This window comes from Leptonychotes weddellii, chromosome 5 (assembly GCF_054177405.1).
Source record: "Leptonychotes weddellii isolate Sample4059 chromosome 5, ASM5417740v2, whole genome shotgun sequence".
Lineage (NCBI taxonomy): Eukaryota > Metazoa > Chordata > Mammalia > Carnivora > Phocidae > Leptonychotes > Leptonychotes weddellii.
The window spans coordinates 105789462-105814577 of record NC_138373.1 but is presented as its reverse complement, the minus strand read 5'-3'; the positions used below and the strand labels follow the sequence as shown (position 1 = coordinate 105814577).

At 55.4% G+C, this 25116-nt stretch overlaps 2 protein-coding genes across 8 annotated transcripts in view; one reads left to right on the top strand and one right to left on the bottom strand.

Moving 5' to 3' along the window:
• Nucleotides 1-1519: 1519 nt before the first annotated feature.
• PPP1R1A (protein phosphatase 1 regulatory inhibitor subunit 1A) lies at nt 1520-9397 on the top strand. 3 transcript variants are annotated; one of them, XM_081821817.1, is made up of 7 exons: nt 1533-1765; nt 5456-5516; nt 6504-6541; nt 6829-6958; nt 7576-7731; nt 8636-8742; nt 9259-9397. In XM_081821817.1, exons 1-7 carry the CDS (start codon nt 1682-1684, stop codon nt 9262-9264), a joined length of 582 nt encoding a protein of 193 aa, XP_081677943.1. In that variant the 5' UTR covers nt 1533-1681; the 3' UTR covers nt 9265-9397. The 3 variants fall into 3 exon arrangements, with proteins under 3 accessions (XP_081677944.1, XP_081677943.1, XP_006728787.1); XM_006728724.3 differs by having other exon boundaries at nt 1539-1765; nt 6895-6958; XM_081821818.1 differs by lacking the exon at nt 7576-7731 and having other exon boundaries at nt 1520-1765.
• Nucleotides 9398-10385: 988 nt separating this feature from the next.
• PDE1B (phosphodiesterase 1B) overlaps nt 10386-25116 on the bottom strand; it is a 26572-nt gene continuing 11841 nt past the window's right edge. For 2 of the 5 annotated variants that reach the window (XM_006728717.3, XM_006728718.3), the window contains 14 exons: nt 20660-20773; nt 19600-19782; nt 19330-19396; nt 18868-18984; nt 16509-16649; nt 16008-16108; nt 15774-15899; nt 15543-15644; nt 14375-14495; nt 14000-14081; nt 13569-13677; nt 12979-13109; nt 12319-12438; nt 10386-11792 (listed from right to left, as the gene is read on the bottom strand). In XM_006728717.3, coding sequence (XP_006728780.1) covers nt 12335-12438; nt 12979-13109; nt 13569-13677; nt 14000-14081; nt 14375-14495; nt 15543-15644; nt 15774-15899; nt 16008-16108; nt 16509-16649; nt 18868-18984; nt 19330-19396; nt 19600-19782; nt 20660-20773 — 1498 coding nt within the window. In that variant the 3' untranslated portion in view covers nt 10386-11792; nt 12319-12334. Of the gene's footprint in view, nt 11793-12318; nt 12439-12978; nt 13110-13568; nt 13678-13999; nt 14082-14374; nt 14496-15542; nt 15645-15773; nt 15900-16007; nt 16109-16508; nt 16650-18867; nt 18985-19329; nt 19397-19599; nt 19783-20659; nt 20774-21002; nt 21026-21530; nt 21613-25116 lie in introns of those variants that run through there. The other 3 variants (XM_031020083.2, XM_081821779.1, XM_081821780.1) reach the window with 3 other exon arrangements.

Below are 25116 nucleotides of genomic sequence, written 5' to 3'. Positions count from 1 at the left end.
GGGGAAGGAGCCGTGAAATCCAGGTCAGGGAAGGGCTGCCCAAGAGAGGAGGCAACTAAGAGTTGAGGCTGAGCCCTTAGAGGAGAGGGTGATCATAGGGACCCCAGAGAACCAGGCATTAATCTGTATGGAACTTGCCAGGTGCCGGTCTTCAAGCTAAAGAAACAGATCTCTTTTTTTTTTTTTTTTAAATATTTTATTTATTTATTTGACAGAGAGAAACAGCGAGAGAGAGAACACAAGCAGGGGGAGTGGGAGAGGGAGAAGCAGGCTTCCCCCCCCCCCCCCGAGCAGGGAGCCCGATGCGGGGCTCGATCCCAGGACCCTGGGACCACGACCTGAGCCGAAGGCGGACGCTTAACGACTGAGCCACCCAGGCGCCCCAAGAAACAGCTCTCTTGCCCTGGCCCTGGCCCAGCCCCTCCCCCAGAACTCCCTGTCCCTTCTCCTCCCTACCTCCAGTCCTTCTCTTCCCCCAGTGATGCATCCAGCCCTGCCCCACCCCAGGGCCACAGCATCTCTTCTCCCTCCATCCAATGACCCCCAGGCCCTGGCAGGGTGCCACCAGCTCCTAAGAATATCCTATCTGCCTCACTCACTGGTATTGATTGACATCTGGTCCTACACCAACGCGGTAAGTTCTTCACCGAGTCTAACCTCCATCCCTTCAGTTACAGCAGATCATTTTCATGATCCTGCCAGTAGTGGAACTGGAAACCAACCCCATCTGTAAACAAGCCACCCCACCAGGAGTTTCCCTCTTCATCCCCCAGCATTCTCCCCTCGAAGGCCTTTCACCTGCTTTCCCAGACCCATAGTTTAGCAAGCAGAAAGAGAAATCTATTTCACAAGCATTATCGGCTCCCCACCCCCAACACTCCGTCTGCTGAGACCCAGATGGTCCTCTCTCCCGGAGCCCTCCACCCACTCCCATCCGCACTTCAAGAGAGAGGCTCTGGCCTCTGGAGACCCTTTAAGATCTCCAATTCGCCCTCCCTGTCGGCCGAGGGAACTGTCGGCGCCGGGACCGCACCCCTCCCCTCCAAGTTTTCACCTTTGCCCTAGTGTTTTCCTCTCCAGGACAAGTCTCTCTCCGTGTCTAGCCTTCACCCCTCCTGCTGCATGCCTAAATCCCCTTTCCTTCTTTGCTCTATGAGACAACCCGTTTTCAGATCATAAATGAAATCTTCCTCTCACGTTTGCCGCCTCCTCTTGGCAGCGCCCCTCCACCTTCCCACTCCTAAAACCTGTCCCAGCCTGGAGAAGTTCTCCGTCCCGCTCCCCACCCCCCCACTCCCTGCCCGGAACTCTGAGGACACCTGGATGCGGGCCGGGGCCGCCGACCACCACCCGGACCCGGCCACACCCGGCTCGCCCGCCGGCGGGGTCTCCCGCAGCCCGCGGCGCAGCCACGACGGGGTTAAGGTTCCGGGCTGGGGGAGGGGGAGGGGGGCTGGGGGAGGGGGCCGGGAGGGGCGGGTGCGGAGCCAATCGGCGGCCGCAGAGTCCCCGGGGCCGGGAGCCGGGAGCGCGGGGCCGGGAGCCGGGAGCTGAGCGCGCCGGGCTGGGGCCGGGGCCCGAGCGGAGCGGAGAGGGAGCGCGCCCGCCCCAGCCCCGAGTCCCGCCGCCCGCCCGCCCGCCCGCCCGCCGCAGCGCCGGCCCAGCGGCCGCCGCCCCAACCATGGAGCAAGACAACAGCCCGCGGAAGATCCAGTTCACGGTCCCGCTGCTGGAGCCGCACCTTGACCCCGAGGCGGCGGAGCAGGTGCGGAGCAGGGCGGGGTGGCAGGGGACTCGCCCAGCAACGGACGACGGACCCCTGGGCTGTGGGATCTGAGAAACCCGCTTCGTCCGCCCTTCGCAGGGCGCCCCTGTGAGGACGACCGCGATCGGTTTGGGGGTCTTCTCTCCCCTCCCCCACCGCTGGAGCCACATCCCCGTCTGTGCGAGGGCGAGCGCCTCCACTCGAAGCCTGTCCCCCGCGGAGGGTCGCTCTCTGCCTCCCAGGCCTGGGGGAGGGGGCCTGCCTGAGGACACGACCCCTACCCCCCTTCCCCAGGCTTGCATCCCCCACCCACTCAACCCCCCTCCCCACGCAGAGTTTCTGAGCTCGGTGGGGGCGCCGAAGGGTACGGCAGCCTTGCGGGAGGGGTTCGGGGCGGGGGTGGGGTTGGGGGCGAGAAGGTAGGTAATGGAGGGACCCTGGTGCTGTCGAAAGGAGTTGAAAGAAGAGAAATCGCCTCCCTGGTCCTCCCCTAACTGAAGGCTACCTTGTCTGACCCCAGAGAGTGAGAAGAAGAAGGAGCTGGGGAAAACCGAAAGGGCTGGGGCTTTGGGGAGAGGGGTGGACGGGTCCAGAGGCCGAGGTTCCCCTCTTCTGCATGTCTGGACACGTGGGTCCCTAGTCCCAACTCCTGCCCTTTGGACCAGGGAGTGGGGTGGCATGGAGAGAATGGTACCGGCAAGCCAGAGGCAGGGGCTTTCTGGGGGCTGGGTGCAAGGGACCCCCTGTGCAAGGGAGCAGCACTGTGCTGGCCTTGGCTCAGTGGGTGGGAGTCCAAGGCCCTGGCCCAGCCCAGGGCCTGATCTATTTTTAGCTCGGAGCCGCCTGGCAGAGGTAGCAGTGGATGAGAGTGTGTGAGCAAGTGTGTGTCTCAGGGAGAGTGAGCATGTGTGTGGAGAGGGTGACCACCCGTGGTCACTACTACCGCCCATTTACCAAATATTTGCTCATTTGCTCATTGCTCCACCTCTTTCTGTGTTCTCTGTCCATTTCCCTGGACATCCCTGTTCCTAAGGAATATCCACTGGCCACAAGGTCAGTTCTCCATTCCCCCCAACCGGCTCCCAGGGCTCTGGCTGGGCCTCCCCACCTGAAAAAAACTGTGACCTCTTGGGATGGGCTGGAGAGAGATGTCCTCTGTCTTGCTTTGGTGGAATAAGGTCAGGGTGTGAAGGGAAGGGTCGGGACACACACTCTCCCTGTAACTTCAGCTTCCCAAAGTGTGGGCAGGGGTGAGGAACCTGCCCCCGCCCCCTCTCCCTGGCCTGGGGGGAGCCGCCTCTCCAGACCTCGAAGGGGTGACAGTAGGAGGGACTGTGGGGAGACCTCAGGCCTGGTGAGGATGAGGAGGGTGGAGAGCCCGAGCTTGGGGAGTGTTCCCCCAGAGTCAGGGGCAAGACTGTTATGCCCGGAGGCAGGGGACTGGCTAAGATAACCTCAGACTCAGAAGAAAGGCCCCATGAGTATGGGCTGGGGGGGGGTTAGGGGTGAAGTGACAAGAAGGACTGCCTCCCACCGGCATAGACAGGTCTCACTGCCTGACACCTGCATCTGTTTGGTGTTCGAGAAGGCAGGTGTCGGTGTGTGTTGGGAGGAGGAGGGGGTAGGCCAGCTGGTTCAGGGGTCAGGAAACAGAGGAGGAGGAGAAGACAGTGGTAAGGAGCCAGAGTGAAAAAAGAGCTGGGACTTCTGCCTGCTTTTCTCTAATATTCCAAAATTGGTGTCCACTAGACCTGAAATTCTACCTGCATTCTAACCTCGGCCCCTCTTGCTGTGTTGCCCAAGTGTGTTACCCAATCAAAAAGCTCCAGGCGTGGCAGGAGCTCCTAATCCAGATGGACATGGAAGAGCAAAGGGGGTTAGAAGCTATGAGTTATGGAGCATAGAATGGCAGGGGATGGAGGGGTGCCCACAACTACCAGGTCTTTGGCATGACTGGTTTGGCCCCAAATCAGAGGCAAAGGCACCAGGTGCCCTTGAGCACTAGAATTTGAGATAGGTGCAAGAGAAAGAAGAGAGATGATCTGTTCATTTCCCAGTAGTTCAGGTGCCTGGGAGGTGCTTTAGGAAGGCTGACCTGACTCCCTTCTGCTATAGGATATCAAAATTCTCAAAGACTCTGAGTGCCTAGAAATCTTGTCCAAGGCAAAGAAATGGGCTAAGGGACCTGTCCAACATCACAGAGCCCTGCTGCGCTCTCAAAGGCCCTTTCTGACGTGCTTGTGGTCCCTTCTCAGGATCCCAACTTCCACTAACACCCCCACCCTCTCCCTGTCTCTCTGACTCCTCCACAGCCAGCATGCCCCCTCCACCCACAGCAGGAAAGAAAGAAAAGGGAGTCCTCCCCTAGGGAAGGGATGGCCCTCACCCCGCAGATGTGATGCCAACGTGCCCGCCTGCTGGTGCCCCGCACCTCTGCATCAGGAACGGCCAGACCGACTCACAACTAATGTTTGTGTAGTGCCGATGTGTATGCGCACGTGTGCACACACACACACACACACAGGACTGCCAGGGACCTTGAAATGTCACCCCAAACAGATGTCGCTGGAATCTCCAGAGAAAACAATGACCTACCCCAGCGTACCCCCCGTTGTACGCATCCCATTTCTTTAGGGAGAGTCCCCCTCTCAGACTAACACTGTGCCTCTTGCTAGGGCTGATACCCACTTTCTGGGCATAGAGAAGGGCAGGAGTCTTACCCCACCCCCAAGGGTAGTGATACTAAATAATGGGACACAGAAAAGAGAGGAATTTGATCCTTCAGGGTCCTCACCCTACTACTCTCAGCCCTGGATAATTTTAGCCCCTTTCCCAGCCCCTTTAGCCTTCCCTCCTCTCTTCTGCCCTGGAGGGAGCTGCAGGGACTCCAGCCCCACGGGTCCCCTCACTTCCAATCCTCTAAACCCTCCAGAGAAAGGGGAAAAAAACCACATGTCCCAGGAGTCCTTGGACTGACTTCAACAGCAATCAACTTTATTGGCAGCATGGACAAAAGAACAGCAACCGCCCAGCGGACGTCCGCTTTTATATGTTAATTTCTTAGACTTGGACCCTGGAGTCCAGGGTAAGACTTTTCAGTAACTTTAGGCCCTGACTAGACTCCTGCTAGTATTTTATTTACCATGACGAGGATTTCCCCAGACCACATTTCCTGACAAATTAGAAAGGTAGTGTGTCCCAAGATAGGGAGGACTTTGGGGAATAAAGCCAGCTCGTGGGCCAGAGAAATGCACCTTCAGCCCTACCTTCCCTGAGCCGTCCACCCAGGCTGGGTGGGGACTGAGGGGTGCTCTCCACCGATGCCGGCACACCAAAGGTTAATGTCTGTTTTGGGGGGGTGGGCTGGACCACTGAGGGAAAAGCCTTGGCCCTCTCGGGTTATTTCTGACCATTGGTCAGGATGGACAGAAGGACAGCAAGCCGGAGATCCATGCATGAGAGCAGATAGAGCTGCTGAGACGGAGCGCTAGGGAGATGCAGAAACAGAAAGGGGGGTGGGGGGTCTTTTGGGTCCCCAAGGGGGAGGGGTGGGCCCAGGAATGTCCATCTTGGGATGGTAGGTTCCGTGTAATGGGGCATTTTTTGAGGGATAGTAAGCGGGGATTATGTTGCTGAGTGGGATTGGGTGGGGCTTCGATGCTTCCACGTGCACTTGACCTCTTCCCTCAGATCCGGAGGCGCCGCCCCACGCCTGCCACCCTCGTGCTGACCAGCGACCAGTCCTCCCCAGGTAACCCCAGGGATGGGTCGCTGCAGGGCGTGGGGGCTGCTGAGGACAGCCGGGTCCAGTGAGAGAAGGCGGGCGCCGGCTAGAGGGCCGATCAGAGGAGTCAGAGAGAGCTAGCTCCTCAGCCCTGGGGTCGGGAAAGCGGTGGCTGCAGTCGCAGGAGGATTTCCTTTGCTTTGGCAAGATGGAGCAGTGCTGGGGCAGGGGAGGGAGAGCACCTGGCTCCTAAGCCCCCCCAGGAATTGGGGTGGTCAACTGAGTGCCGGTTGCTATGGCAACAGCCTTCCAGGTTTCTCCAGCAACTGAGATGCTGCGGCCCCCACCCCCAGAGGCAGTGACAGCTGTGAGGGGGAGGGACCGCCTCCATCAGCCCTCTTCCCAGCCCCCAGAGGGGAAAGCGAAGGTCAGACGCTGCTCAGGGAGCAGCTGGTATTCCGATCACCCGCATGCCCAACGAGGCCTGGGGAGAGAACCAGGTCTCCGAGAGTATGGGGGAGCTTGCCAGGACAGGGGCAGAGAGGTGGTCATGCTCATAAGCCAGCCTGGAGTTCAGGATGCCTGAGCCTCCGGCCTGCACCCAGCTACCAAAAAGGATTGTACGTCCCTGCACGGGATAAACTTGCTGTTCTTTATCCGGGATTCCCTCCCATGCAGGGTTCAGTTTTGGACCTGGGGCGGGGACAGTGGTTGGGAGGAGAGGGAGGAAAAGAGCCAAAGGACCACAGATCCTTCTTCAGGAATCTCCAGGTCTGAGGCAAAGATGTAGACAGAGATTGACCACAGAGTCAAGGACAGGACTCCGTGCGGGGAAGAAAGCAGGGCAGGAGGGAGCCTGAAGGGAGCGGGCCTGGGGCAGCCATCAGGGCCATCTTCGTAGGGGCAGATCAGAAAAGAGGTGATTGCCGAGGCTCCTCCCCTTGGGAAGTCAGCTCTGTAGGGACCCCTGAGTTTTCAGTCCTCTTCACTTTCTCCTTTCCCTGTTCCCCTCAGAGATAGATGAAGACCGGATCCCCAACCCGCTTCTCAAGGTGAGCTGGTCCCTCTCACTCAGCAAAGCCCAGAGAACCCAATGACTCCTCAGGGGATTCTTCCTCAGCCCCCACCCAATCTGAAGGGCCTTTTGACTCCCTCTCCTCTGCATCCCCTCAAAGGAGCACGAGCGGACACACACACACACACATACACACACACCGTATCCCCCAAGCCCAGTCTCCTTGCTCACCATTGTGTGGGGGAGGGGAGCGGCTGGGAAGCAGGAAATTTCGCCCCCCACTTTCTGAAGCCCACAACTGACCCCCAGTCTCCAATCCAAAAGCATGGCAAGGCTCAGAAGGCGGGGGAGAAGGGCTGGCCCCCCACCTGTGCTCTGTGTCCTTTACAGTCCACGTTGGCCATGTCTCCACGGCAACGGAAGAAGGTGACGAGGACCACACCCACGATGAAAGGTTAGGAAGACCCCCCCTTCCCGTCCCTTCCTTCCCCTCTGTGCCTGAGGCGGAGCAGTGGACCTAATGACCCCTTTGGAGGGAATCCTTGGGAAGTCCTTAAAGCTGCCTTTATTATAGTCGGATTGTTGCTAGACAGTCTGGGCTGCCTCTGACTAGCTGGGAGGCCTGGGGGAACCTGCCTCACCTACTGAGCCCTGAGTACCCCCTCACTATGGCAGCTAACTAGAATATGGAGTGCTCACCACACAGAAGGTACTCGAGTATTTCTTGAATCTAAATGGAGTCTTTCCTCTTGCCCCCACGGGAGATGGAGTATCCCAGCGAGTCAGGAAGATCTTTGGTTCCTGAAGGCCCTGCCCCTCCCCTCCCTTACTTTTGAAGGAAATAGGTTTTATTGTGTAGCTTTAGGACCTCCCTGTTGCCCAGCAGATATACACACACACACACACGCACACACACACACACACACACACACACCCCGCCCAGTTCAGATCTTAGAGGATGGAAAAGTCAGGCCGGCAATGTCCGACGGCCCTTCAGTGGGGCTGTGGAATTGGAGAGTCCACAGAGGAGACTCTGATCAGTCATGTCCCTCTCTTTCTCTGTGCCCCCAGAGCTCCAGATGATGGTTGAACATCACCTGGGGCAACAGCAGCAGGGAGAGGAACCTGAGGGAGCCGCTGAGAGCACAGGGGCCCAGGAGCCCTGCCCACCTGGGATCACAGACACAGAAGCGGAGTTAAGGCTGGGCACATCTGGGAAAGCACAAAGTACGTTCAGGCTGGGGAGGGACTGGCCCAGGAGGAGGCAGACCTTACCCATCATGGGGAGGGGTCTAATCGTAGCCAGAAACTGTCTTAAGAATATGGATGTATTTATATGTACTGCACGTATTTGCCTGTGTGCCCCTTTCCTTGCTGAATGACCACAGCCCCTCCCAGCTCGAGCCGCAGAGCTCCCTGCTGGAAGGTGCGAGCCCACTGTAATGGGAACAGCACTCACAGGCTAGAATCCTGGCTCTGTCACTTTAGCAGCCCAGAGGCCTCCAGCAACTTCCTTAACCTCAGTCTGTAAAATGATAACGATGATGCCTCTGGCCTTGGGTTGTTTGTGAAAGTAAAATGAGACCAGTTCTTAGCCCAGCAGCTGACACATACAAAGCAGGCAATAAATGGGAAGTGCTGTTACCACCTGCCCACAGTCCCTGATCCCACGTGGATTCCAGAATCCAGAGTTCTTCCAACTACATGAAGGTGACATGGTACACACACTGCGTATTACGTAACACCCCAGCAGAGCGCCCTGTAATCAAACACATTAATATTTCTGCAGTGAACTGAATGGTCCCACTAAATGGGATAAATAAAGACTACAGATAGTCCCATACGAGGTCAGGTTTAGCCAAATTGTACCCAAACTTTTTTTCACTCTCCTTTGAAGGTTTTTTTTTTTTCTAATTTCTGATTGCAAATTAAAAAAATAATAATAATAATGACCCTGTAGTCATAGTTGTGATTAGAGAAGACACCACTGGTCCTGTCCGATTGCCCCCAGCCTGGTACTTGTGCTGTCTCTGGGGTCACTGGAGCATCAGATGGGGTAAGAAGAGCAGCAACCTCTGCCAGCCTTCATGAATACTGCCTTTCCCTCCCACCGCCCACTTTCCCTCCTTAGAGCCTGCAGAACCCATCCCTAAGGCTCAGGAGAGGGGCAGTGAGAAACCCAGCACAGAGGAGCCCACAACCCATATACCACCACTGGATTCCCAGGGAGCCAACTCGGTAAGAGCCCAGGGCTGGGTGGCCTGGTCTCCAGGAGAGCAGGCCATGTGGATACGGGCAAGGACTAAGATCTGGAATCAGGGAAAGGGGGAACAAAGGACCAGCTCCAGTCACTGAAAAGCTGTCGTCTCAGGCAAGAAGATTTGGGGGTATTACGTATCCACGGACAAAGAGAAATGGGATGAAGCCGCAGGACGACGGACTGGGGTTGGGCTCAGTACTAGGGTTTCTGGCTCCTGGAATGGGTGATGGCAGTCCGCCATCGGCTTTCTGAGAAAAGGTGTTTGGAACCCAAAGGGAGATCCTCATGTCCTGCCTGGAGCGGAGGCATTGATGAGATAGCCTCGCGGGCTTTGGTCTTACAGTTCCCCCTCACTGCGTGGGTGGGACACATGGGGGGACTGATGTGGGACATCAGAGGTTAGACACTTGACAACGGGCAGAGCAGCAAGGGTGGGGACAGGGGGCCCTCTGGTCTCTCACTCGCCCTCTCTTTCTGCCCCTCCCCCACAACAGGTCTGAGAGTGAAGGAGGTATCCTGGAATGGAGACTGCAGTTGGGAATGCATGGACACTGGATCTGTTTCTTATTCTTCACTTTTAGGGAAAATCTCTTGTTTTTAAAAAGTGATAAATTTGGTGTTAGGTCCTCAGTATTTTCCTTCTTTCCTGGTTTGGAGAATCCTTTCTCCCTCCCTTCTTGTCCTGCCCTCTCAGCAGCCCCCTGTCCTTCTGCCCAGCTGGTCTGGAAAGGAGGAAATTGGGAAGCTGGGCTGGAGCCTTAAGAAGGGGGTTGGGGGTGGGGAGAGTTCTCTCCCCCAACCCTGCCCCTACCTGTTGTGGCAAGAAAGATGGGGGTCAGACAGGTGTAAGGACTAACTTCCAGGGCACCAAGAAGGAAGGAAAGGCCTGGGTTCTCTTCTCTTAATTGAGGAAAAGATACCAGCACACGGCAGGCCTGCCCTGCAGCCGGGTGAGACTTGGGAGTTCTAAGGCCGGTCCAGCTGTGCCTGTCCTGTGGCCGCCGCCTGCTGGACAAGGGGTGGGGGGGAACTGCACCCTGGCCCTTGGCCCAAGGGGAAGAGGGGATGCTGTGTGGATGCCTCCTTGTCCTCCAAGCCTCAGTGAGTCCCAGGCTTCAGAATATGGTCCCTCCTCCAGCTATGAGACCACCGCCCCTATTCCAACCCAGTAGCAAAGATAGGTTGAGAACACAGTGGCTATTAACAAAGAGGCCCTGGCTGGGAGCCAGAAAGATCAGCTCTCTCCCTGGTCTGAGACTCGGAGGGGCCAGGGCAAAAGACAAAAACCCAGCACAGGTGAAGAAGCTTCCATGGCCAGCCAGGCCTCTCCTGCCCGCTGCTTTTGATTTTTCCAGGTGGTGGAGTGGGGAGGGGAGGAGGGAAGGCAAGACTCGCCCTTCCTTACTGAAGAAGCACTTTGGTAGAGAGAAAGAGCCTCAGGAGTCCCACTCCTGCCATCCCTACTGTGTGCCCTCAGTCAAGACCTCCCCTCTCTGGGCCCAGCCTCCCCACCCACATACATAGTAGGGAGAACACCACACCAGGATTTTTTCGAGCTTGAAAGAGACGGTGTATGTGAAGATGCTCGGTGGACTTCCATCCAGCGAACACGAAACACAGCCAGGCCTGGTCTCCCTTCTTTATTGATCTCTGGCTATAGCAGGGTTCTGGGAGACCAAGGGCAGGGGTGAGTCACATGCGTCTCTGCCCCACTTGGGGTGGGGTAGGAGGGACAAGTGTCAAGGTGGCAGGTCTAAGAGACCATGGATATGGACTTCACACGAACGGGGCCCACTGTATAAATGCATGGTTGGTATTTACAGGATAGGAGGAGGGCAGTCGCCTGGACTTGGGCCTTTGCTGGGACAAGGCTGCTCAAGGAGCCTGAGGAGATGGGGCACAGGGCCTGGCGGGCTCTCTTCAGGAACACAACTGCTGCAGCCCTGAGTCCCTGCCATCTGCCTCCACCCGCCACTCCCCACTTGTCCCAGGGGAGGGGCCTCTTGGTGCCTGCAGGTGCGCAGGCGCTGGAAGGGGGAGGAGGGGAGGAACCCTCTGATAGCAATGCAGGATTACTGGATTATACCTCACCCTCACGTGCACCCTTGGCCCCAACCCCGCTGGTCTCTCCTGCCGGTGCTCATAAGATGCATCCTGAAGGTGCTTTGCTGGGGAAACCTCAAAGCACTTTACAGACATTGGTCGGATGGGAGCCTCCCAGCCCCAGGGGAGAGGAAGGAGGCAAAGGGCTCAGGACAGCCAGGGTAGTTGACAAACCCCAGGGGCCTAGACCAACCCCAAATTCTTGCGGACCCCAGGAAAGGCCTCCTCTCTTCCCCTAGTCGACATTTCAGAATAGGAGGGAAGGAAGAATGGGGTGGGGCGGGGAGGCTGGGGATGGCGCTGAAGCAGTGTAGGTCTGGGGTAAAGAGAACACCCCCCGCATTCCCAGGCCCTAGAAAGGTCCCATGCCCTGAAGAAGCCCACCCCCCTCTCCACACTCAGGGCTCTGAAAACCCCCAGCTTTCTATCCTATTCCAGCCCCTCCCAGGGGAAGAAAAGGGGGACCCAGACCTGCCAGCTAAGATCTGGGGGGAGCTGAGGGAACCCCCCAAAATGTATTGCTTAGAAACTTGGAGGCAAAAAGGATGGGGGAGGGCCCAGGGGCTGGCATCTCTGACCCTCCCCCCTGGGCCCTGGGAGGCCTCCAAGAAGCTCCCCACTCCCAGCCAGCCATCTGGCCTCGGGATGGGGGCAGGGGGAGGGGTGGGGGGAGTCCAGAGGCAGGGGGATGGGCACAGTGACCACTGGGAGCCTGATGTTCCCCAGACTTCCTGCTGGGAGATTAAAGTGCGCCCCAATGGGTGTCGGGTGGGGAGGGGCCCTTCCCCCAACCCCACAATCTCTGGCATTTGGCCTTCGGGTGGGTTGTCTGTTCCTCAACCTCCATGCTCCCTTGGAGCAGATGGGGGAGCCGGTCCCGATGGATGGTGCTGATGACATCAAACACTTTGGACTCATTGAGGACCTGGGAAAGAGGGAGAGGTCTCAGTGCTCCGATCTTTGCCTTATCTCCAGCCTGACTTACCTTCTTCAAGTCCCGCCAGAACCCCCACTTGGTCCCACATACAGTTGTGCAAAAAATGCCTGCAGAGGGTGCCCAGCCAAGGGGGGCGGGGGGGCTGCTATCGAAGTCATGCGCAACTGACCTCACAGAGTCCTGCGTCCTGGCCGGGCCCTGCTCCCCGGGCCTCACAAAGGTGCTAGAGAGGCTGGCTACGGCCTTGCTCAGGCCCTCCCTGTTCTGAGGAGCCACCTCCTTCCTTCCTGCTGGGACTGGACGGGAGGGGTGGAAAAACTTCCCTGCTTCCCACTCACGCCCTGGCCCAATTATATGTTCATTTCCTCCATTTTCCTCCCTTGGAAGAGGGAGGGAGAACCTCATATCCACTGAACCCCAGCGATGACCCTTCAAAGTTGCCACGTCGGACACCCAGCTCTTTCTACTCCCTACAGAATCTCAAGATCCTTCCCCCTCCACCACACAGGCTCACCTGGGCCAGCCCCAGGCTAGTCCAGATTCCCATTCTGGTTGTGTTCATCTTCAGCAGGGGAGGGCAGGGCCTCTTCCTCACAAGGGGACAGTTCGTCAATGGACATCTGGTTGGTGACGCCTGCAAAGGGGCATTTACGAAGTTGGGACCAAACCAAGAAATATTTTTCCCCAGAACACCAGGAACATGCAGAGAAAGGTAAAGCATTCTCATGCATCCTCCTGCCTTCAAGATGAGCTACATTCAACTCATGCCAACTTAGGGAGAGCCTCTCCAGCCTTCCTCCCCAGCCTTGCTAAAATTCACAACCCTCAACTCACTCATAATGGAAGAGATTTCCCAGCCAAGGCCACCAAGTTACCCAAATCTACTGGGGCACCATTTACAGACCACAATATGCGTGGGGTCCCTTGGGCTGTGGAATATGGCTGTTCCTATCTCCTCTCCTGTCCCTGTTCTAGAACAGTCCGGGCCAATCAGCTAGACAGTCTTTCCTGTGATCTTACTTTAGTCTGATCAGTTCCATTCTCAACTCTTGAGAGTCAAACAAAGGGTTGCTCCAGGGGTTTAAGGAAAATGGACCTGCTACTGCTCCATCAGCCACCCTCCCCATAAGCCCTCATCCCCCACCCCTACCCCCCTGGGTCCAACGGCACCCACCACTTGCTGCCCGTTCCTTCCATTTCTGCTTGTTCTCCTGAATGTATTTGGTCCAGGTAGAGCGGAAGCTGACCACATCAGGGTTGGGGTCTCCCACTTCCACATCCAGAGAAGGCTGGCGCCACTGGAAACTAAAGCAGGCCCCCCCAACTCCAGAGGTGAGACCCAGCCCACTCCAGAACTGCCTTCACAGCCCTCAGAGTGGCGTGGGGATGGAAGACCAGGAGGAGGCTTAGGGAGACTTATCCTTCCCCTTTCCCTCTGCTGGGTACCCCCAAGTCCGTGCCCCTTTTCCCTCAATTTCACCCCTTCCTTTCCACACCTTCCCTCCTACTTAGAAGGAAAATAAAAACGAGATTAGCAGAAAGGCAATAAAGATAGAGCTAACGAAAAATGGGTGGAGGGGACCACAGGGGCAGGTCACACCCTTCTGGTCCCATCCTTCCACCCCTGTGTGTGACGTGCAGCAGAGACTCCCGAGTTTTGGGTAGCCTGCTTCTCCACCACCCCGAGGGAGTGATCAGTGCTCTCTGTGAGTCCCTCTTCCCTCCCCCAGAACCAGGGGACCTGGCTACCCCAGCCACCCTCACCTGGGCTGGTTCTTAGACTTGGAGTCCTCATCCACCAGGGGCTGGACACTCTTCTCGGCCACATCAGTCAGCACAGAGAAGGTGGGCTCCACGATGAAGTCAATGAACCCTGCGGTGAAGGGGGAACACAATGGAGAGGTCCCACCCGGAGGGCTGGGCAGAGGGCCCTGCATGGCTGGAACCCCCAGCTATAGGTAAGACAGGGTGACCCAGGCTGAAAAGTTCCCGGTGGGGACAGCCTTTGCAACGATGTCTTTGTGACCCCACCTTTGCACCCCCAGGCCTTCCACCCAGGACCCCATGCCCAGCACAGGCTCACTCCACAGGCAGACTGGTTTTGAGGGATGGAGACTCAGAGAGCCCTGGCCCCGGCCCAGAAAGCATCCTGGCCCCTTCCCAGGACTCTCCGCCCAACAGGAAAGGCCACTCACCGATCTGCGACTGTGCCACCAGAGTGGACGTCCGATCACACAGGGGAGAAAAGGGCAGGCCCAGCTCTGCCTCCTTGTCGCCCTGAAGGGGAAGAGAGGGCGGGAAAGCTGGAGGGGGTGTCTCAGACTACCGGGGGCCGGAGTGCAGCTGGGGGCGGTCCGGGGTTGTTGTGGGAGAAGAGGAATTTCGGTGCCCTTGACCTGGAAATGGTCATGGTATGCAAATGGAATGCAACCACAGTTAAGCTTTTAGGAAAATGACCTCTGATCCCAGGGCTTCAGGATCAGGGCAGAAGCCGCAGGGAGCTGAATGAAGATCTGGAAGCGGAGTGGGCACCTGGAGAACAAAGGGGAAGGAGGGCAGGGGTGGGTTACCTGGCGGAAGAACTCCTCCATGAGGGCCTTGGTCCAGCGGCTGTGAACCGACCAGTGCTTGGTTGGGTGGCTGATGTCGGCAGCATGGAGCAGTAGAGACAGGGCCTTGGACTTGTCAATCCTGGTCAGAGCGGGTGGAAAGGGAAGGGAGACTGATCCTTCAGGAGAAGGAAACCTGGACGGTTCCTAACTTCCCATCACAAGCCCTCAGCGCCTTGCAGGGAACTTCCGCCAGCCCCTGAGGCAACGCGCACGCGCACACGCACATAGGGGCGCACCCACGCGCCCGTAAGTGTGGAAGCAGCCCAAGCTCTTAGAATCAGAGGCCACGGGTTCAAATCCCCTCTGGACCTATCACACACTAGCTGTGTGACACACAGCAAGTTACTTAAAATTTCCATATCCCACTTTCCTCAACCCTAACAGGAAATACTAACAGAATCTGCCACATGGGGTTGTTCTGAAAATTAAATGACACACAACATTCAAGTATTTAGTAGAGTGTCTGGCACACAGTAAGTGCTGAGGAGATGTTATCTATAATCATCATCATCATCATTATTATTATAAGTATTATCATTCCCCAACAAGGCCACATTGCACGCTGTCCCCCACAGAGACACTGTACATGAACACACACCTTCAGGACCCCCGCACACAGTCTCTTCTCTCTCACACACATTCATATCCTTCCACCTACTTTTAAGCAACTGTCAATGTAATCGTGGCATTTGTTCTGTGGTTTTTTTTCTTTAACCTCACATGACTCTCTCACTAGCCCTATTCACGTAGGACCCGGTGGCAAGCCGTGGCAGGGAGGCCTCTCATTCTCACACGGCACAGACAAGGAAACGAGTCCAGAAAGGTTGCATGATTTTCCCAACATTCCAGGGTCGGGCTGTCCTGCGGCAGCAGTGAGAACACCTGTTTCAGACTCCCGGCCCGGTGTGCCCTCCAGCAGACCCGCAGCCCGGGCCGGATGCAAACCCAGGCCCGTGTGCACACGTCACACACACACACACACACACACCCCTCCGTGGAGATGGACTCAGACACCTGGAGCTAGGAGAGTTTCTACATCTGGCCACACCAGCTACCCATGCATGTGCCCCCGATTCACACAGCCCTCACTCTGGCCTCGCCCTGGCCACACCCCACCAGGTGCCACCTCTCCAGCTGCTGCAAGGCTGTCTTCATGCACTTCACTTGCTGGAAATGGCAGGACATGTCCGTGGCCAACACCATCTCGATGACCAGGGCCCGTAGCTCTCTGGATGGACAGAACCAGAAAAGCGATCAGCCCTCACAGCACCGATGGGCCGCAGGTCCAGGGAGTGGGAAGAGAGGGTCAGGGTGAAGGGGGGTCTCTTCGGGATGCCCACTCCCGCCTTCAGCTCACACAAACTCATCCTTGGTGAGGTTGATGAAAATGTTCATCTCATCATCCTGCATTATTCGGAAGACAGAGCTAATGTGGTGATTCTCCAGCACTGAGCGATCATTGTACAAGATGGCACATTCCGACCTGCAAAGCCAAGGGTCATTGCGTCCAGCCCCCTGTAAGTGGGGACTCTGGCAACCTCCCCCACTCCCGCTGGGCCCCTCCTGCCCCGGCCACATTGGCACCCCTCACTTGGTCTGGATGTGGAAGCTGTTCGTAGTGCCTGTGTGCTCATAGTCGTGGATGGCTGCAGCGAAGATGATGGCTAAGACCTCGATCTCCGACAGGCAATGCTGGGAGAGAGAGACAGGATGACAGGGGGCTCACCCTGCCCTTCACTGCCCAAAGACCTCCACCCCAGGCTACACCCCTCAGCCCAGCCCTTCCGTTCTTCAAGGCCAGCTCCTGGGCTAAGATGGCCAGGTTTCTCAGCTGCCAGAATGGTGAAATACACCCCGTATCCCAACCTGAAACATTCCTGCTGTATCCCAGCACACATTCCCAGTGCTGCCCATGACGTTATGGTCCACCCAGGAATTCTCTGGAGTGAGTAAAATTTGACTCTGTAAAGACTTTGGGATACCAATGGAGAGGAACCAAAAGAGACAAAGGGAAATGGGAGTATAATCTAGATTTCCCAGTTCTGCAGCCATAAGACCCTAAATCACAGAAGAATGATCTCCCAGCACCTACCACCATCCCTGTGCGGAGCAAGAAGCAATGGACTGTCTGGGTAACATCAGCTGCGTGGATCTGGTTGTGGTAAGGGTTCTTGTACTTCCCATAGCCTGTCTCCAGTGCATCCAGGAAAGTCATCAAAAACACAGTGGGAATCTGCAGTGGGAGGGAGAAAATCGAGCTGCAGGGAGGATCTGCAGGAATGGCAGGCGGCCGAGGACAGATCAGCAACGCCATCTTTCTTTAGAAGGCAGCATGGTGCAGGGAGAAAAGCACGGGCTCTGCTGTCAGGTGGACCTGGGCTCACATCCTGGCTCCGCCCCCTGCTGGCTGTGTGACCCTGGGTAAGTCACGTGCCTCTGATACTTAATGGCAGAATGAAGATAATACCACCTCCTTGAATGTAATGAGATAAGTACAAGGCACTTAGTCAGTGCTCTCTACAGAGTAGCTATAATTATTATTATTTCCCTGGAGCTCTTTAAGAAAAGAAAACTTCCCTCCTATCTTCCAACCACCCCATCCCATCCCCAGTCCAATCTCAAGGGGTTCAGAAGCAGAGGAAAGAGTAAGACGACCTAGAGAGGACCCTTGCAGGCAGACATGGGTCACCCCCTCTAAGAAGGCTTTCTCTGCGCCCACCACAACACACACACACACACGTACACACACACAAGCACCACAACTGTCAGTTGTCTCTGTATATGCCCTTGCAGTCTGTCTGCCTCCTTCAAAGGCTCAGGCTCCCAGAGGGCAGGGCTGGTGTCTGTGAGGAGAGCGAGGTTCAGGACTTGGGGAAGCTTCTGTAGAGATGAGCAATAGTGATGAGACACAGAAGATGTGCCACTAGTCAGTCAGACCCTAACATCTCCCACCCCCACCCCGGAGGGCTGTGCCCCAAATTCTGGGAATTTTAGAGGACCGTTTCCATGACAACTGCCCTTGCTTCTGCGTTGCCATGGTGTCCCTGGAGGGAAGGGAAGGGACGCAGGGGAGGAGCTGGGTGCCCAAGAAGGGAATGTGGAGCTTGAGAAGGGCGGCTCCAACTGGAATCTCTGCCATAAGTAAAGACTAAAGCAATAAGTGCCCCCCTCTCTCTAACTGCCTTGGAGCAAGGCGAACTGGGGGTGGGCCAAGCCCAACCTGATGCAGTTATTCTTGGGGTCCTCCAAAACCAGTCCTTCCAGGTAAGGAAGCAGAGTTTAGGAGAAGCTGGTGTCTGGAGAATGTCTGAGAATCAGTTTGGAGAAACATGAGCTGGGAAAAGTCTTAGGAAAAGGAGGACCCTGCTGTTCTCTGTCCTGGAGAGGGCAGGACTGGAAGGAAGAAAATGAAGCTGCAGAAGGAGAGGCCTCAGGAAGGCACTGAGGAAAAACCTCAACTGAGCATCTCAGGAAAGTTCTGGAAACCTTCTCGGGAGTTGGTGTAAAATGAGGAGTTTTGTTGGGGAAAGGCTCACATGTACCAATAGTCTATTATGGTAAAGTAGGGGCTGAGGATGGCTGGGTGATCTCCCAAAGCCCTCTGAAAAAGGGCCAAGTGGACCCCTTTGACCTCTCCCATGGCCCACTTGGAACATACATGTTTTCCTCTGCTCTAACATCTATGTCCACCCCCACCTAAGTGCTGACCAAACAGTCCCATTGCGACTCTTCAACCCCTTCACCCTCCACTTCCAAGTGTGGTTTTTCCACATGGAAGTGGTTTTTTCCAGCCCCTCTTCCCAAAAGACACTCCCTCCTGGCCCAGAATCTGGAGAGACTTTAATTCCATATTCTTCATGGCCAGCCAAGCTGAAGAGCAAACGGAGTTCACACACCCTCCCTCCCCTCATACAGCCCTACCCAGCCTTGCCAAGAGCTGATCCTTTCCATAAAACTCCTCCGACAGAGACTCTGAGCTGAGAGGGAAGGGAAGGAGTGACCAATTTTATCCCTTCCTCCCTGCTCCTACACACCCCTCTCCAGGAAACAAATCGAGAGATTCTAGTCCCAAGGGCACAGGCTGACAGCATCTGGACTCTAGGCCTCGCGTGTCCACAGGCAAGAGGCAGGACAGCTGAAACAGGGAGGTGAACTTCGAGCCAGCCTGGAAAGGACAAGTTACAGGAAAGAAGCAAAGCAGGACAGAATAGAATCCTAGGCTGGATGGTTGCAGACCTAGAATCTTCTGGAAAGCAATAAATGAAGTCAGAAGCTCGGGATGGAGCAAGTGACAGAAAGGCTGGGCAGGTGGGCACAGGGAAACTTCCCTGACAGTGAGACTGAGTGAGGGAGTCTGTGCTTGTTGGCAACTGCTTGTTGGCAATCTTTTAGAACAGGAGTGATCGGAGTGGAGAGCCCTGCCCAGGAACAGGGGAAGGATAATGCCCAACCTTAAAGCGGCTGATGAGGTTATGCCGAGTCAGTAACTCAAAAACAATGGTCTTCAGGGCGTGGTCATCTGCTGCCCGGTTCAAGGAAAAGACATCAAAGCACCAGAGGTCCAGGTTCTGTGGAGAAACAACAGACTAGACAGGGAGACTCCCAAGGGGAGCTTCCCAGCGCAGCAAGTGTTGTAGTTAGACTTCAAGGAGGACTTCCCAATGTTTACAGAGACCTGGGAAGCAGGAAAACAAAGACATGGTGACGTGGGCCTTTTTCTTCCCAGGTATCTCTCAGTGCAGGGGAGACAAAAAGACAGGAGTTTGCCTCTGGAGTGGGCAAAATGTTGTTTTGAGGAACATGGGGACGACAGTTAAAAGGGAAGGCAAAAATCACCCCACACAGAGTCTGAAAGTCCCAAACACCATTCCTTCCCCCAATCTTCTCCTCTCTGCCGAAAACCCAGGGCTCACCTTGAGACAGTTGAGGACCACAGTGGAATAGGTGGGGCCCACAGAGGTATACGTTCTCCGGAACATCCTAAGGGCAAACAATGAAAAGAAGCCCACCTATGAAGGTCTGGGAAGTGGGGTCTGATCAGGTGGGGCTGTGGGGATGAGCTCTGGGCGGGGGGGTGGGGGGGCACACCACTGGGAGTCTGGTGGGGTCCCGGAAGCCCAGGGTGTCCGGGAAACGGGGACAAAACTAGAGGCAGAGGGAAGCTGAGCAGGGGCAAGCCTCACCGTTCCACAAAGATCCCAGCCTGCACCGCGTGCACGATGCTCCGGAACTTGGGCTTCTCCTCTGCGCGGCGGCCTTTGGCCCGGGCCTGCTGGGTGAAGGTGGAGGCCAGCCAGTCTCGTACCTCCGAAGGCACGGCATCTGATCGCAGCTCCTGCAGCTCGTCCTCCGTGTCCAAGATTTGCCTGAGGCCCCAGAAGGGGAGTCACAGAAGAAAGACAGCAGGTGCTTCCACAACCTAGGGACGCTGAGCCCAGCCACACCCCACAGCTCAGGAACACTCATGCCAGGTGTCTCCCTTCTCTGACCCTCCCCTTCCTTTCTCTCACTACGTATTTGGTGGTGGTGTTTTTGTTTTGTTTTGTTTTTCTGTCTCTCTGAGGCCTCCACTAATGAAACAGGCCACTATGTGAGGTAGTGAGTGTCCCAACTCTGGAAACGCTCAAGCAGAAAATGGAATAGATACCACATGTCAGGGAAGCTGAGACCAGCAGCACTGTCCAACGGAAATAAAATGCTAGCCACGTAGAAGTAATTTTAAATTGGCCAGTAGCCACATTAAAAAAGTAAAAAGAAACGGGTGAAATTCATTTTAATGAGAAGTTTTCTTTAACCAGATACACCCAAAATAGTATCATTTCAATGTGAAGTCAATACAAAATATAGAGAGATATTTTACATTCCTTTTTCTGTCTTTGAAATCCAGCATGCATGTCGCATGTACATCCATGTCTCAGCTCATACTCGGGCTCAATGGTCACACGTGACCAGCGGCTCCCATGCTGAGCCGGACAGGTCTCAAGGGATTCCCCACTGGTGAGAGGGTTAGGACGACATGAGGTTTCTGGTCCCTTCCAGCTCTGAAACAGTCTTCTCTCCTTGATGCCTGTGTTTGTCTCTATCTCTGCAAACCCCTATCTGTTCCTCTGCCCCTTTAACTCTGTGACATTTCCACCTACAGCTCTTCCTCCCTGCTCTGGCCCTATCTCCAGCCTTCCGTCTCACTCCCGCCCCTGATCACAGTGGCTGCCCGGTGTCTTCCTGCATGCACGGGTCTCTCACCGTGTCTCGTCTATGTAGACAGCCTCCAGCAGAGAAGCTGTGTATTCCAGGTTTTTCTTCAGCTCTTCAATGTTTACCTCCCCGTTCTCCAGCTGCTTCACCATGTAGCGCAACCTGTGGGGGGTGGGCACAGATGGCTTGCTTAGGGGCTGCCACCTCGTCAGGAGAGCAGGACCCCCTCTGATAAGGTGCCTCAATCTTCCACAAATCGGTACTCTCTCCGACAGGGAGAAGAATCGCAGCTGGTGTGTTTCATCCCAGACTCTTGCCACCGCCTGTATTAAGTTTATCTACCCCCAAAGTTTAATCCCAGGCTTTTTCTGACTCCACCATCCTCACCTACCTCTGACCTCCCCACACCTCTCTTCAGTCAGTGTTTCCTGAAAACTCTTGTTCAGACTGCCCAGGCCCAGCAGAATGAGGCAGGTACAAGCCCCGGGGTTGATGTTCTGGGAATGATCTGTTTCATAGCCTGAATAACCAAGAGCTGAGACTGCCAATTTCCCCCAGCAGAGTGAGCTGTGGCATCAACAGCAATCAAAAGATGCTTCCATTACATCCGTTGGTCATGGCAGGGAAGGGGGGGGGTACATGTCCACAGCCTCTCTGTCCCTGGCAGGGATGGCGAAAACACAGAACAAAGAGCAATGTGAATGCTCTCGCCTGGCCTCACTCCATTCAGGCAGAGCTAATGGATTATGATTCTAGAATCCATCAACCAGGACAGAGCAGGATTAACCCCTGCCTCCCCGACGCTGTGCCCGAGAGAACCTCTGGCAATGTGTGTCTGTACCCACCCTCTACCTCTGCCCCGCAGCAGCTTCCCCCAGAGACAAAGCGGTGGGGGGATGGGGCCAGGGGTCTCACTTACTCGATGCCCTGCCTGAGGGGACAGTCCCTCATCTTTCGCACTCATGAACGCTGGGGGTCAGTGATGAAGTGGGAGACTTCTTAGAAGTCTGGCGAGTCCAGCCCAGGCAGCCACAAAGCACACAAAACTCTCTTGACTTTGGTGATTCTAAAGAAAGCAATTAAACATTCCCCTCTCACTCTTTCCCCCAGCCCTGCCCTGCCCCACCTAACCCCCAGGTCGGGGTGAAGTGCTGGACGGGACAATTCCCCACTGAGAGGGGCTTCAGTAACCCAAGGTCACCCTATGAGTCAGGGAGGAAAAAAGAATGAGTCAGGGACCAGAGGCTGAAATTAGCATCAATTCCCAGGGATGCCTGCCGGGGAGGGAGAACAATGGTACTCCTGAACAGAAGCAGCTCCAGAATCCTGGGGTCTCAGCAGCTTTGGAATGGGGTGCCGGAAAGAGTCAGCCCCCGGAAGCATCGCGGGCCAACTCTCCCCTCAGGGGCCAGCAGTCCTGCCGGAACAGTCTGAATGCAAACGGGGCAGAAGGGCAAGGGGGGAAATGGGAGGAAAGCAGTTGCGGGGGACACTGCAGCCTCCTCAATGGGTGATCTTCAAACCTCACTTCTGGCCTTCCTGCTGCACCGGCTGCATGTGCAAACGGTGGTTGTTCAACAAGAAAGAAGCCGGCTTCAGTAAAGCTCTGCCCCAGCTAGGGCTTCATTAGGGATGTGGGCTAGAGGCTAAACAACATAATAGGCTTTCCAGCCAATGAGCTGGGAAGGGGGACTGCACCAGCATCTCCCAGAGTGCTGACCCAGAGGTCTTAGAATAAAGAGGTTTGCTCCACCTTTGGGGCCCAGGCACAAACCAGGGCTTCCCTCTCCGGGTCGGTCCCCATGGCCAGGGAGCCTCGGATCTAGGGGTCACACAACCCAAGAAGAAAGAAAAGCCTCTGGTCCCATCTCTCTCCCAGACTCCTACCCCAGCCCTCCTCATCTTCCACATTGGTCAGCCCTTAAGAAAACCCAAAGCTAAACTCACCAAAGTTCTTCTACGCTCTCTCCCGACCCACATCTTGAAACACACATCCCAGCACAGGCTCCCAAAGTGAACAGCCAAGCCCACGGATGCTCATTTGCATGTATTCGCATAATCATTAACAATGCTGCCAGCTCTACATTTTTTTTTTTTTTTTTTTTTTTAGATTTTATTTATTTGACAGAGACAGACACAGCGAGAGAGGGAACACAAGCAGGGGGAGTGGGAGAGGGAGAAGCAGGCTTCCCGCAGAGCAGGGAGGCCGACACGGGGCTCGATCCCAGGACCCTGGGATCATGACCTGAGCCGAAGGCAGCCGCTCAACCGACTGAGCCACCCAGGCGCCCCCAGCTCTACATTTTAAAAAGCGATTTATCTCAGATCATCCTCACAATGGGCCTAGAGAGAGGGAGGGAGTTGGGAAGAAATGGCCACCCCTATTTCCAATGCAGAAACCAAGGCTCCGGCCACAGTTCTAGGAGGCAGGAATCCTGGATTCAAAGATAACACTTCCTGGCCCTGAGCCCTTGGGCAAGTCACTAATCCTCAATCAGTATCTCTCAAAAGGTGACCTGTAGACCACTGGCATCAGAATTACCTGGAATACTTGTGAAAAATTGAGGTTCTAGGTCTGGGTGCACACCTACTGAACCAGAAGTTCTGAGGGTATGATCCAAGGATCTGCAAACACGTTTAACAAACACCCAGGATATTCTCATGCTCATGGAACTTTGAGAACCTTTCTTTTAGAGCCTCTGTTCCTTCCTCTGTAAAACAGTGAAGATGATGATAAACCACCTGTGAAGGGCTGTTAATAAGAATTATTATTTATTTTATAATTTCTTTTATAAATGAAATAATGTATGCAAAAGGCCTGACGTACAGAGTGGGGTTCTATAAACGTGATGTGAATTGGAATGAACTGACCAGCATCACGCTGGCCCCACCCAACTCACACCTCGTGGCCTTCAAACCAACAAGCGCCTGCCTTCTCCATCCCAAGTCCAGGTAGAGAAGAGTGAGTCTAGTTTGCATGGAGGCTCATGACTGGGAAGCCCCCTAACAGAGAAAATGAGATAATGAAAATGGCCCTGATCTCTCCTTCATAATGACAAACCTCATTTGGGCCACACAACCACCTGAGGGGGGAGGTTAAGTGATTGGCCCAGGGTCACACAACTTGTCCATCTCAGTCAGGTGGGCAAGCCTACAACTCACACTGCTGGGGCCTAACTGTGCCCCGCACACCAAAGGTATTAGGCAGATGGGGCTCAATCATGTAACTGGCTTGGAGGGAGGCTGGAGCTCATTGCATCACAGCTCCTCAGTCTGTTGTCTCCCCCAGGAAATGCTGGTGTCTGTCAGCTCATAGACGGTGAGCATCTTGATGGGACTGACAATGACTTGTTTATCCTGCTGCTGTACTCAGAGCACACAGTATGTGCTCAGCGAATGTCCATGAAATAAAAGGGAGGGGCACCTGGGTGGCTCAGTTGGTTAAGCATCTGACTTCAGCTCAGGTCATGATCCCAGGGTTCTGGGATCCAGTCGGGCTCCCTGGCTCAGCGGGGAACCTGCTTATCCCTCTGCCCCTCCCCCTGCTCGTGCTCTCTCTCTCTTTCTCTCTCTCTCACATGCTCTCTCAAATAAAATCTAAATAAATAAATGGGAGTAGGGGCAGATTAATCAGGTGGGGGGCTATCTGCCAGAGCTCACAATGGAGATCTCTGAGGCAGGGTTTCTGAAACTCTAATGGAGAGCCTGCGGAGAAGAAGGAGGCTGTGGCTGGCCTTTCACACAACCTTCCCTCCAAATTCCTCCTGCCTCCACTTCTAGCCCCTGCTCTTTTATAGCTGCTTTTGAGATCTGAAGTGAACATGATCCAGACACCAGAAGGAGTGGGGAGGGAGGGAAAGATTAAAGAATAAATTTGACAAGTGGGGAGTCCAAGAAGGGGACCTGGACTCAGGCAGCTGGAAGGTTCCAGGTGCTGAACGTCACCCTCCTGAAGTCCTCTAACTCCCCCACAGCCCCTCCGGCCCGGCGGTGGCCTCTCTGGTTCTAAAGTCCTTCAGAGTTAGGATCTCCCCAGACCCACCCACAGTCCTCCCCTCAGCATTCTTCTGCAAGAAGTCCTACTTCCCCTGCCCCTGGACAGGTCCCCATCCAGGCCTAAGGAAAACTGGAAGCTTCTGCAACAATCCTTCCACCTGCACCCCTAGCCCTGTTTCACTACACCCACTTCTTTCTCCTTTACCCTTGGCCGCTGCACCCCAGGGAAATCCTCAGACCTGACCCCTGGAAAGCACCAGTCTCTCCCAGCTCTAGGCAGCCCGCTGAAAGAGAAGGCTCAGGGTAGTAATAATCCCAACACCCCAGAAGAGTTCAGTTTCCCACCAGTTCACTTCTTTGGGCCATCATGGCTGATGATCTGGCAGTTTCCAAAGCCCCCTGTACTACTTCCAGCACCCACACTCCTAAAAGATCACTGTAAGTAAGGGGCTTAGGACAGGGCAGCCTCAAGCCAAAGGGCTCGGAGTTGGGAGAAGAATCCAATTTCC

Coding starts and splice junctions, on each gene's coding strand:
- PPP1R1A (XM_081821817.1), top strand. CDS start 1,682: ATGGAGCAAGACAACAGCCCGCGGAAGATCCAGTTCACGGTCCCGCTG. Junction 1,766..5,455: donor ACCCCGAGGCGGCGGAGCAG/GTGCGGAGCAGG, acceptor CTCTTCCCTCAG/ATCCGGAGGCGCCGCCCCAC. Junction 5,517..6,503: donor CAGCGACCAGTCCTCCCCAG/GTAACCCCAGGG, acceptor TGTTCCCCTCAG/AGATAGATGAAGACCGGATC.